We start from the raw sequence: 12,854 nt of genomic DNA, 5'->3' as shown, positions 1-12,854 counted from the left end.
ATTTCAAATTCATAAATTGAGATTGAGATTACTGTGAACAGAATTATTTTTATGAATGTTGTCTGATTCTCATGGGTATTACAGTCATAACTCATTTATTCCCTTTGTTCAATTGTGAAATTCATCTGGTTTTATGTACACAAACATGTTACATATTTTGAAATTTTTAAAACAAAATAATTTCTTTTGTGCAAGCAAATGCCATGTAATGTATTACTGATTATTAAGCATAAAATTTCTGTATTTCTGAAGAATGGTGTGTAAAGCAATATTTTTAGAGAAGGTAAATATGCATTGTTTATAAAAATTCATGGAAGTAGAAATATCATTACAACATTATTGAATTATTAATTTCAGGCTTTGAGTCCAGAGACTCAATCACAATGAAGTATCTGGTGATGGATGTCTGGAGGAGCTTTCCGCTGACAGTAACACACCGGTTACAACGTGCTTCCTGTCACATTTCACTTAAATAGGACGCGTAAGTCATAAACCATATTCACTCACTCAACTAATGTGCTTCCTGTCAGGTTTCACTTAGATAGGACGAGGAAGTGAAAAGCCTTATTCATTCACTCAACAACATGGCAAATATTTAATAGACTCATGGTGATTTAATAAAACTATTCTAAAAAACACATTGTACCATTTGTTTACAAGCAAGAAAATTATTTTCTCCTGGAATGTAATTAGGTGCTTTTCCCTGACAAAGACACACGGGTTATGTTAAGTTTATAAAGCCTAAATAACTGAAGTTGACGATAAACAAGCTTATATTCTTAGAAATAAAGACATGAAAATCTTGGTTTGGTTTTCTTTATTAAATATGAGAAATCCAGATTGTTACAATTGAGGAATCCAGATGATTTTAGATTTCTATATATCAGGCACTCACAAATATCCGACTATGATATAAATCAGAATGAATTATTGGAACCAACACACATTTTATTGCCTGTTCTAGATATAAGAATTGATTTTAATTATTTGGTTTCCAGATTGTCCAAATTAGAATACAATAGATTCCTTAAACGTATTGTCCGGTTTTGGAAACGTAGAAAAAATGACAATGTTTGGGGATGATATGTTCAGATAGTCTTTTCCCCGACACACTTTGACATTATATTACTGACTAAACAGACTGTGGGAATATATGTAATTCTCCAAGATGAAATTTTATTCCATTTTGGTTGTAAAATTTTAGGTTGGTATGTTCATAGGTAACAAATTTCACGATTTCCGATTTCTGGCAGATAATATTATCAGATTTTGGTAATATGCATGCTAAACGTTTTGTGAGATATCTCAATCATTTAATAATTGGCATCATATTACAATGACATAATTTCAATACTTCCTTCGAAATTCAGATTTTCTCATTACAAAACTTGATTATCTACATATATGATATAGTATATATAATCAATTTGGGATAATTCATAAACAATGTTATATTTACATAAATCCAGCTTTCAAGATAGAGTGTAAATAGACAATAAATATATATTTGAATATTTATTTTTGAAAATTTATGAAAAGAATACTTTGTGTTTGGTCATAAGTATTATCAAATCATACAATTATCTGCATGAAGTTCATTATTGAGACCAGACACACTCACTGGTACATTTGAAAACCTGTTTCACTAACTATTATCCTGGAGGTTGCCAAATTTATACCACTGTAATTTTGTTTAGTAGATATGGTGTATGAATATTTTGGTAGCCAGTGATTTCATGATCAGTATCAAAGAAAGAACATATATACACACGTTTGAAAGAAGATAAGTAAAATTTAATCTTGTCACTCTAAAATTAATGTATTTACAGAATCAGATTGCATCCTTAATTATTTCATTATTCTGACATGGTTTCTATTGTCATTCTGAAATCGACCCATGAAGATTCCGGAGTAGAATAGGACTTCAGCAACCCATGTTTGCCGTACAAGGTGACTATGCTTGTCGTAAAAGGCGACTAAAGGGATCGGGTGGTCAGACTCGCTGACTTGGTTGAAGCATGTCATCGATCCCAATTGCGTGGATCGATGCTCATGATATTAATCACTGGATTGTCTGGTCCAGACTCGATTATTACAGACTACTGTCATATAGCTGGAATATTGCCGAGTGAGGCGTTAAACAACAAACCAACCAACCAAATCATTCTGAAATCAAACAAATAATTAATTATTGTCCTGCTAAAGGAACAGCACACTTATATTTGGCATCCAATTTGATGTAAAAAATGACACATCACATATTTTAACCTCTTTACAATGAACGGTATATTGTGATTAGTTTATTTTTTATTTTGTCTCATTCCATCAACAAAATTTGTACCGGTACATTTATTTTATCATATAGGAGTAGGTCAATGTGTTCAAAAAGTTAATGTTTGTATCAATTCTTCGAATTCTATTTCAAGCAAAAATTAAATTTATTAATTTTAAGTTTCATTTTAAATCAAACATTTCACACATTATATCTTTTGTCATGCACGGTGCCAATAGTCGGTTTAATATGTGATGTTTGAAGGAAAAGTAAAGTTGTACTCACTGAATAGAGTTATCGCCCCTTCTGAATATTTATTTTGACACACGAGCTATTTTGTGAGCTAATTGCATTCACATCGTAATATGTTTGGATGAAAATCATAGCAGAAAAAGTGCCTTATGTCAAATGGACTCATGGCAAAGTGATAGTGTGTGGTACAGCAAACACCACTGAAAAACGTGAAATAAACATGATCGACGATATTGAGTTCGCCAGGCCCCGCTTTGACTGAGCAAATTAGCAAACTACACGGACGTGTTTCATGCTATGCAGTTCATTTACGATACAAAACTCCTTTCATTCAATATACTATCAAACTGTACCCATATACTATCAAACTGTACGTATCTCGAAATGCCTCTTTCGATTCACTTCCGGGATCCTGACAGCAAAATGCGAATTTCAGTGTATTACAGGCATATTTTAGTTGGACCTCAGGATTAAATGTGCAATATCTTCTGTATTAGATACAGAGGATACCATATATTGTTTGAAATGTCTATCAGTGAAATGCACATCATGTCTGTTCCCTATCAGCTGATGCGACTTGGAGCTATGCTCGCTATGCTCGTTTTTGATCCAAGATGGCGAAAGTGTGAAAAAGGACATAATAACGTTGTGCCAACGTTGTATCACGGCGTTAGTAATACCAATCCACAATCTTACAACAACGTTGTGACAAGGTAGTGTGTTAGCTGGGCAGCACCAAGCTATCAAGTGTTCAAGTGTTCAAGTGCTCACTACAATAAGTATTTAAGGCAGCATGAATGCGTACAGATAGGGAGCCGATGCGTATTACCTAAAGATCGCTATTTGCAAGGAGTGCTTTGACAATTCGAGAAACAGGTACCTGTGCGTGTAAAATACTAATGATAAATAATCCATTTCGGTCACTATAGAAATCAATCTACAGTAAATTAAATGTATATATTAGCCAAGAAGGGGCACGAATATATTCACATAAATACATAATTCTATTTCAGTCAGTTTTTACTCCTCGACACAAGTATTTGTCAAGTAGCCTACGAATCCCACGGAAGAGCGTCTGAGATCTCAGTAGGATGAAATGCCTGGGCAAGCAATCAGTTTTCATGTTGCTACTCAATTTTCCATACAGAGGGCCGACCTGAACTGTTGCATCACCGGTTATTTTTCATTCTTACGTAGTGGGCGCGGACGCGGACGCTGTGGTAGAGGTGGTGGACTGTCGAGTAGGGGCGGCTGCTGTGGTTGAGGTGGTGGACTGTCGAGTGGGGGCGGCCACTGTGGTAGAGGTGGTGGACTATCGAGCGAAGGCGGTCCATTGACATGTGCCACCCGTTGTGGCACAGTGCTTGGCTTCAGCCCAGTTTGGTTTGTCGGTTGCTGTGATTCGGGTCTATTTCTGGGAGACAATTCGAGACTTGTATCTACAGGATGCCTACCGTCATCATATATTTGATAATCACTTGAAGATGCATAACCACATAGTTGATCACTCGTGGGTATGGCGAGAGTATGGCGAGACAGATATTTTGGCTTTGGAGGGAGACGTGGTTTCTCATTCGTTTTCGTCTTCTCATCATTGCTCACATTAAACATGTCATACTGGTAATCCTCGCTACTCAGGGATTTCAAGTCTTTGGGGAAAGATTCCAGGTTAGATTTGGAAATATGAGCTGGCTTGCCAATTCGGGGTAGTTGACCACACACTGTATTCTGATCTTTGCAGTAAATATTTGTTCTTGATCCGGAGCTTTCTGACGAACTCCCAGATTCCGCAAGGTACTTCGGTAATTGTAAGACTTTTCCATTTGTCTCATTTCTTGGCAAAGGTTTTGGTTTAAGGCTTGGTTTACTGGGACTCGGGGGAACTTTGAATGTTTCTTTGTCAACCGTCACACCGGTGCCGCCACCGACAAGTGTAGATGACGTAAAGGACGAGCGCGGCCCATCACATTGTGAGGAAAACCCTTCCACACTATCATAGTGATCTGACAGTATGATGTCTGAAAAATCAGGATAAGTATACGGGTCTTCTTCAATTGATTGCCCCTCAGTATCTAATGTATCATAAATATCCGGATTTCTGTAGGGACGGTGTCGATCTCTGAAAAAAAGATTATGTTTAATGGTAAAGGTTTTGTTGACGTGATAGTGAACAGGCAAAATAATTTGTAATATTTTCAGCCTCTTGCCGGGCATGGGCGAACAGTGGTTTAAAATCAAGGTAATATATCTGATTAAGTTCGTCCTTTACGGTTGATCCCAATCCAAAAATTGCAGATAGGATCTGATCTTGACACTTGGTATTTAATCCATGGCTCATGGGTTTACTAATTAGTAAGCCTCCATTACCTCCGTTGCAGAGCGGAATTATTCACTCACTTGTATTGGTTATGAATTTGAACCATCAAATTTCATAAAGAAAGTATGTATGAAGAATAGCAAATTAAATGTCTTAATCTACATGCAAATGCTATGTGTATTTATAGACAGCATATGCTACTGTCAGACCAGACGGACTTGTATGTTGAAATATTTTTGAGTTTTGAGAATGTCGTGATTTGGAAAATACCTTATATGTTCCAGTAATTTGTGTTGAACAACTGTCATCAGTGGCCTTTCATGTCGTTCTGGGCTCCAGCAGAGGAGCATGAGTGAATAGATTGTTTCCGGGCACTTTTCCGGTTTGGGAAGAATCTGATGTTCAGATGTAGTGGTCAGGTACTCATATAACTGTAAAAATAGGAACACTTTAAAACATATCTGATGGCTGGCAAAGTACAGATTGGATGGTTGAGTTTTTTAAACCCTGAGTATTTAATGTATGTTTGAGAAAAACAGGCCGTTCACGTTTACCGCTTTGTTGAAACCAAATACGACAAAAGGGTACGGAACGACAGGAGCGAAACTCCGATACGAACCCAGGAACTAAGGTAGTTGCAGCAGAATAAAATATAGCTCAGCAATGACGTTACCTTATCCTTTGGAATACTCTCGAGTATGTTTTCATGCCTTTGATTGTGGCAAGTGCTAAAGTTGGAGAACCCATTCCACAAGATCAGGCCAAAACTGAAGACGTCACTCGCCCATGAGTAGGTACCGTCTCGTATTACCTCAGGGGGCGATCTGACAAAATAATAATAATGAATCATCAGGAACGAAGCTGCATCAAACAATAATTTGTTGTGAGTGAATGGGGTAACAAAAAACTTTATGCAGCCTTGAACAATATTTCAGTGAAATCAATTGAAACTGAGAGGAAAGGGATGCCATTTACCTCTTTGATGAAACCAACGACCATGGGTTTGAAGTTGACAAACCAAGGATAACAATCTGTATGAATCTTGTATTAGAAGCCGCCACAACAGGATCCTGGCATAAGTGAGGGACACTACTCTGCATAGTAAATACCTGCGTTTGGTTAATTCCTTAGTGGATACACATCTGTTAGCAAACGCTTATGTACTGTAACACTTTGCTAATTTTTATCTTTGCTCTCACGTTCTTTTCAGATAGGTCACTGTGAAATAACAAACAGTACAAAGTATTACGTTCCAGAACCTACCTTCTGTACACATGTTCATCCCGTGGCACAACAAAACTGTCATCGGCAATCATTCCATCCTCAGTGTCACGTGACATACGGATATATCCAAGGTCTGAGAAGTATACCTGTGACAGGGACAGAGGTAGGTTTGATGAGTCTTCACGTTGTGTCTAATAACATCTTTATCTCGTGGATTGACTTGGCATCTGTTATTGACAATTGGGCAAAAGAGCGACAGGTCATCCCGAGAATATCATTTTAGCATGCTTGAGGAAATGTTGTGTTGTTATTTCTCTTAGGTTTCTGAAGAGACAGATTTAGCTGTCAATTAACATGCTTGATTGTGGAATCAACTGACAATTGTTACTGAAAAAACAGATTTACTAACGTGTCAGCTTCAGAAAAGTCCTACCCCTGCCACTTCTGGTTCTGACAAACCTGGGAACATAATCCGGGAGATCCGGGAGAATCGGGATTCGAACTCAAGAAAAAAGGTCTATGATCTTACCGTGTAATTGCCTTTATCTTCAGTATTGGGTATCCAAATATTATCTGCACATAGACAACCATGGACCCAGTTTTGCTGATGTAGAAGAGACAACGTCTTTGCCACTGCACTCAAACAGCGAATGTACTCCACAGACCATAGGCCGAAGCTCCTAACATCCATCGCATTGCTCAGTGAGACACAATCTCCAGTCGGGAAGTCATACACCTGCGCATTAAACATTACCCTGGCTACCAACAGAATTGTTATGATTCATTTGTTACGTTCAATTAATGCAAACGAGAGGTGGCTGAACAGCCTAAGCCTAACTACGAAGGATGTATGAAAGTGCTTAGTACACTACTTTTCATACTTACAGGCTGCATTCGAACCAAATACTCAACCAAGCAGCATTTCTCAGGCATGAAAGGGGATGATGCTCCTTCCTTTGTCACTGTACAAAGGAGGGCAGCGGCGTTGGAGAGGGGAAGATAGAGCCTCGAAAATGAACCAAGATCAGGAAGACCTTTAACTGCCGCCACGAAGGCAAATGTTAAAATACATATGATTATGGATGATTGATGGCTCACCACCCGCCACATAGCCAGTACACTAGGCATCGGAGGAATGAGGTGAGGTGAAATGGGGTAGCGTCGAAGATTATTGTACTTATGTAGCGACGTGCATGAATGTGTTAGTGTGTGTGTGTGTGTGTGTGTGTGTGTGTGTGTGTGTGTGTGTGTGTTTGTGATTAGACTCAGAACATTTCAGCCACCGCTCGCCCCTTGGAATATCACACACACGTTGTATGGTTAAACAACACTAAAAGCAACAAGAAAATTTCAGTTTGAAACATTGTTCCCAAACATTATAACACACCTGTTTAACACGTTGATGAAACCCACGAGCACGTGTATGGTGCAGACAAACTGACCCGTGAAGATCCGGGGTAGAATAGATCTTGAGCAACTCACCTTGCTGTAAAAAGCAACACTGTTTGTCAATGGGCGACTAACGGGTGGTCAGACTCGGTGACTTGGCTGATGCATGTCATTGATCCCAACTGCGAGGATCAAGGCTTATGATGTCTGGATTGTTTGGTGCAGACTCGATTATTTTCAGACCCGCCGTCATATAGCTTGAATATTGCTGAGTGCGACGTTAAACAAGAAACCAGCAAACAGACAAAGCAGACAAACGTTGAAACATAATAGGAGCGAATAACTGGTGGAGGTCAAATTGAGTATGAGAATAGGTATTGTAGACTCTGGTTTATATATCAATGTGTGCGAATGTACACTTATAATCTTGGATTGTGTCGTTGTGCAAGTAATCAGCGAATGTTTTAGTTATATTCCTGGCACATCAAACATGGGAACTGAGTGACAAGAAACCCTCTACAAGACTATGAGAAGAGAAATGTCTTCAGCTTTCCAATAGTCAACTTTCCCTTCATGTCGAGCAATACTCCTGCAGCTTCAGCCTGTGGTGTCTACATTTCACAACTTTTGATGTACAATCGAATATGCTCTTTGTACGGAGATTTCAAAGAGCATCATAACACTCTTGCTTGCCCAAAAGCTGTTACAACATTCATGGCCTTAATAAAGCTTTCAAAACATTTAATGGTAGACATATTCAGAACATTTCTAAATTTGACCCATCAATGACAAAAATGATGTCTGATGCAATTCCCTACCTTTACGTGTACCGTATGTTCCAGTGTTTTTTCGGGTGAACTTGTCTTTGCAGATGTTATATGGTCGGATACGCTCAGCGTTTCATGGTCACCTGGTATCATTTCTTGATGGTGATTCATAAACACATACTTATGATTTAGTTGGAAATGTACATTGGAGGCTTTCGGAAGACATTTCTTATGATTTCGGAAATGGTTTTGTCACTCCAATAAACACATTGTGACAAACCCGAACTGAGGAGTGAACGATTTAACCACAGGGGTAATCACAGCCCCTATGCTATACGTAGTAGCCACCATGTCGGTATGAAAAGCCATTGTTACATGACAATCTTACCATGTATTCTGTTTCATTCCTTTTCTGAACAGTCACATGGCCGTAAATTCCTGGGATGCTCTCTGTGTTCAATTGTGACTCTTCTGTCTGCGTCAGGCGATGACACAGTATATCCATTCTCTGATTTGGTTGAAGCTAAGAAACGTACACGGGATTAGATAGTGATCTTGAAATGTATGTATTAAGTAAACGGTATACCGTAGATAAAATAAGGGGAAGATAAGCATGTATTAAAGGGGTCTATAGTTAAAGTACATATTTTGAAATTACAAAATGGATTAGGTCCAAGTAATGGAAACCTACTCTGAAAACATTCTAAAAAATAGCAAACAGATGGAAAGCAATAAGGAATAGAAAGATTAGAAGACAAACACAAACAGGATATCTGTATATATTTACATTCCTCTCTTTGTAAGATTAAACTGTTTAATTCATGAATTATTGCATTGAAATGAGATTTGATTGGCATATAAAATTCGGATTATGTGAATCAGAACATTTCATCTTGTACTAGTCACTAAATTGACATGCTGTTTGTTTGTTTGTTTTTGTAACGCCGCACTCAGCAATATTCCAGACGGCGGTCTGTAAAATGCATTTGACATACGATGAATGAAGTTTCATCTTGCTATTTTATATGCAGAATAGGGTAACTGCATTGAAACTAATGTCGTTATATGAAGGGAATCAGAACGGGTCGTTGTTTAATATACCAAGATCTAAGTCTTGTGTGGACATGCTATGTTTGAGTTTGATCTGTGGGATCCTGGATGTGAAGACAAGGAACAAAGTTACTCTGCTCGGAGGGCAATCACTCCAACGTGTTATGCATGGAGCGAAAAGCGATGCGAAAGTACCTTACCAGAGAATCTACATCGTCAGTTAGGCCCAAATCCTCGTACAACGGTTCATCTTTTGTGGAGGTAGTTCGAATTTCTTCAAAATTTTGGTACTCATGGAAACACTTGTCTGCAAGATATGTTATAAAGATATATAAAATACATGTAAGTTACAGATGACAGTTATGTCAGACAGAGTGTGACTCGCCAGGGGAAAATATAAAAAACGACATAGACTGTAGGTGATTTTTTTTCACAATGCGCAAACAGACAGAAGACAAATTATCTAAGTCAGCCGTAAAGGTACCAACACGACGTACATACCCAGGAGAGGCGTTGGGTTAGTCTAGTGGTTAAAGCGTTCACTCATCACGGCAAAGAAGTTTGAAGCATGAAGTTGTAACATTGCTGGAATGTTGCTATGAACAGCGTAAAACCACACTCACTCATTTACGTACCCGTTAAGAATGTGTTATTTGCAGCAAACTAATTTATATTAATAATACACACATGAATTTGCCGGATCAAGCGAGACAAACATGTTTTATTAACTGTCGAAAGAGCAGAAATAATCACTGTTTTGAACAAACAAGCGGAGATGCATTTTCTATATCTTGTATATTGATACTAACAAAAGTGCACTCAACATGAATAACTTAATTTTATGACTTGAAGTTATAGAGGATTACAAAGGAATAGACATCTTAATATGATGTTAATGCACGGTGTAAGCCTAAAACATTGATAATCATGGAATTTATTATATCTGTGGCCTCACACTCAATATAGGGTGTATATCTGAATATCATTTTATGACAGTAAGAACGTACCATATACATGATCGCCTTCGGAATCCTGAAAAACAAAACATTATTTCCGTGAATTTCCTAATTTTCCTAATGGATCGAAATTGATTATGTCCTGTACTAGATCCCATTATGATAGGAATTATAATTAAATCTACAATAAAACGTTTAGTTTTGATTCACACCATTAAGTAATTTGAAGGTATATACATACTAGTATAAATAGCAGGAAGCAAAGGTACTGTAAGTCCCGATGGTCCCCAGTGTGGTGATCAACCTTCGGTAGCTGGCGTTTTATCATGTTAATGTATTATATAGTTCTCTTTTTATGATTCCATACTAGTTTTATATCTTTTATGTGATAAATCTAGTGTTTTTACTGCCCTTCGTTGGCAGGTTATTATTTTAAGTTTAATAATATTTATTAAATCAAATCCTTGATAGTCGCGATGTGGCTGAAATATTTCCGATGTGACTTAAATTGTTTAACTCATTCACTCACCCACAACCTGTTGTTTAACGCCGCACTCAGCAATATTCCAACTATATGACGGTGGTCTGTAAATAATCGAGTGCGGACCAGACAATCCACATGCATTATTTAGTCTATTGTTAATGAGATCGCCAAAAGCAGCTTGGTCACCTACTTCTTTTGGGAGACTCTGATAGGATGATCTGTCAAGTCCAGGAAACAAAATGTCTGGTGTCAGGGAAGTTATCTTTTCAGGTAGTTCTACAAGAAGATATCACACAATGCATATACAGAAGACCGACAAGCACGTACACCAAAATGATTAATATCCAGGCAGCAATATGAAATATAGTCAGTCAGATCAATGACTAGAAACTGATAAATGACTAGCATGAGAAATATAATTATGTTTGTTTTATTTTATTTGTTTGTTGTTCAACACCGCACTCACAACGATACCAAGGTTACTTTAAGCTAAAACCAGCGTTTGACTGTCACATCAACACCAAGCTTATGTTTGTTTCTTTGTTGCTTAACGCCGCACTATTCCGGCAATATGATGGTGGTATGTAAATAATCGAGTATGGACCAGACAGTCCAGCGATTGACAACATAAGCATCGGACTACATATTTGGGATACGATGACATGCATCAACCAAGTCAGCGAGCCTGACCACCCGATCCCGTTAGGCGCCTCTTAAGACAAGCATTGGTTTCTGAAAACCTATTCTCTTACGGAGAAATATATGTCCAACTACTAATGCAATCCATGTTAGAAGCAGGAAGCAGAAATCTTACAGCAAGCTGATTGAATAAAATCAAAGAGAATAATATTGGTATTCATATAATGATAACATTCTGAAACAGAAAATAAGAGGACAGTCAAACGGCCCGACGCCCAAGGTATGTAATCGCAACAATGATTGTTATCCCATTAGGACATTCTTAAACATTGACCTCCTTGGCAACTGCGTCCTTAGCAACAAGGATGAACAATGGGTCAAACAGTGAAAGCATAATTATTAAGCTATCGAAAGAAATGTTATGTTGGTTTACCGTCGCAGCTGATGTAACGATCGAAGGTCTCTTCCAACCTGCTCTTTGCCTCACACACGGACAGGCGATGGGTATCATCATAGCGAGTGCAGCCTTGGATGGCGTCAAACACGGATGTTGGGATGCACCTTTCTTGGCACAACTTCTTTCTGTCTTCCTTTATCTGGAGCATGAGAAGCACTCTAAACAAGCAGGGGACAAAAAATACATACAAACTACGCTATACGTTATGTTGCGTGTCCAAAATAGTTTAAAATTCTACAATTCATCCAGTAATTTCCAATGGTGGCTTGTATGTTGGTTGGTTGGTGAGTTGTTTTATGCCGCACTATACAAGCTATATGACGGCTCTGTAAATATTCGAGTCTGGACCAGACAATCCAGTGATTGCTATTATGAGCATCGATCCACGCAATTGGGATTGATGACTTGCTTCAACCAAGTCAGCGTGCCTGACCACTCGATCCCGTTTGTCGCCTTTTACGACAAGAATCTTACGACAAGCATGGGTTGCTGAAGACCTATTTTACCCCGGATCTTCAAGGGTTGTATGTGGTTAAATTACTAATACCGTATAGCACCAAAGAAGATCCGGGAATGAATAGGTCTTCAGCAACCCATGCTTGTCGTATAAGGCGAATATGCTTGTCGAAAGAGGCGACTAACGGGATCGGGTAGTCATACTCGATTACTTGGTTGAAGCATGTCATCGATCACAATTGCGCGGATTGTCTGGTCCAGACTCGATTACTTACAGACCGTCGTCACAAGCTGGAATATTGCTGAGTGCGGCGTTAAACAACAAGCAAACAAACAAACAAAAACAAACACCACGCTGATCAGACTTTCAGTTGACAGCATCAACATGATGTGACAACATAATTCACAACAATACCGAGGTTACTTTAAACCTCAGCGAGTGAAAGATAAAAATATAAAAATCAAAGTCTATGTTTGTTTCTTTGTTGTTTGACGCTGCACCATTCCACCAACATGACGGCGGTCTGTAAATAATCGAGTATGGACCAGACAATCCTGTTTTGAGACCATGAACATCGATCTCCGCAAATG

The 12,854-nt window shown here is 38.3% G+C and overlaps 1 protein-coding gene across 1 annotated transcript in view; it reads right to left on the bottom strand.

The window, feature by feature from the left end:
• Positions 1 to 841: 841 nt before the first annotated feature.
• LOC139453141 (uncharacterized) overlaps positions 842 to 12,854 on the bottom strand; it is a 30,948-nt gene continuing 18,935 nt past the window's right edge. The window contains exons 7-16 of the mRNA XM_071234769.1: positions 11,784 to 11,946; positions 10,902 to 10,987; positions 10,279 to 10,303; positions 9,472 to 9,578; positions 8,610 to 8,744; positions 6,595 to 6,801; positions 6,105 to 6,211; positions 5,515 to 5,665; positions 5,112 to 5,272; positions 842 to 4,643 (exon numbers count right to left, since the gene is read on the bottom strand). Coding sequence (XP_071090870.1) covers positions 3,701 to 4,643; positions 5,112 to 5,272; positions 5,515 to 5,665; positions 6,105 to 6,211; positions 6,595 to 6,801; positions 8,610 to 8,744; positions 9,472 to 9,578; positions 10,279 to 10,303; positions 10,902 to 10,987; positions 11,784 to 11,946 — 2,085 coding nt within the window. The 3' untranslated portion in view covers positions 842 to 3,700. The remainder of the gene's footprint in view (positions 4,644 to 5,111; positions 5,273 to 5,514; positions 5,666 to 6,104; positions 6,212 to 6,594; positions 6,802 to 8,609; positions 8,745 to 9,471; positions 9,579 to 10,278; positions 10,304 to 10,901; positions 10,988 to 11,783; positions 11,947 to 12,854) is intronic.

The sequence above is a fragment of the Haliotis cracherodii genome, unplaced genomic scaffold (assembly GCF_022045235.1).
Source record: "Haliotis cracherodii isolate W230 unplaced genomic scaffold, xgHalCrac1.p SCAF_9, whole genome shotgun sequence".
Classification (NCBI taxonomy): Eukaryota; Metazoa; Mollusca; class Gastropoda; order Lepetellida; family Haliotidae; genus Haliotis; species Haliotis cracherodii.
Note: the sequence above shows the minus strand (reverse complement) of the source record. Positions and strands in the feature narration are given on the sequence as shown.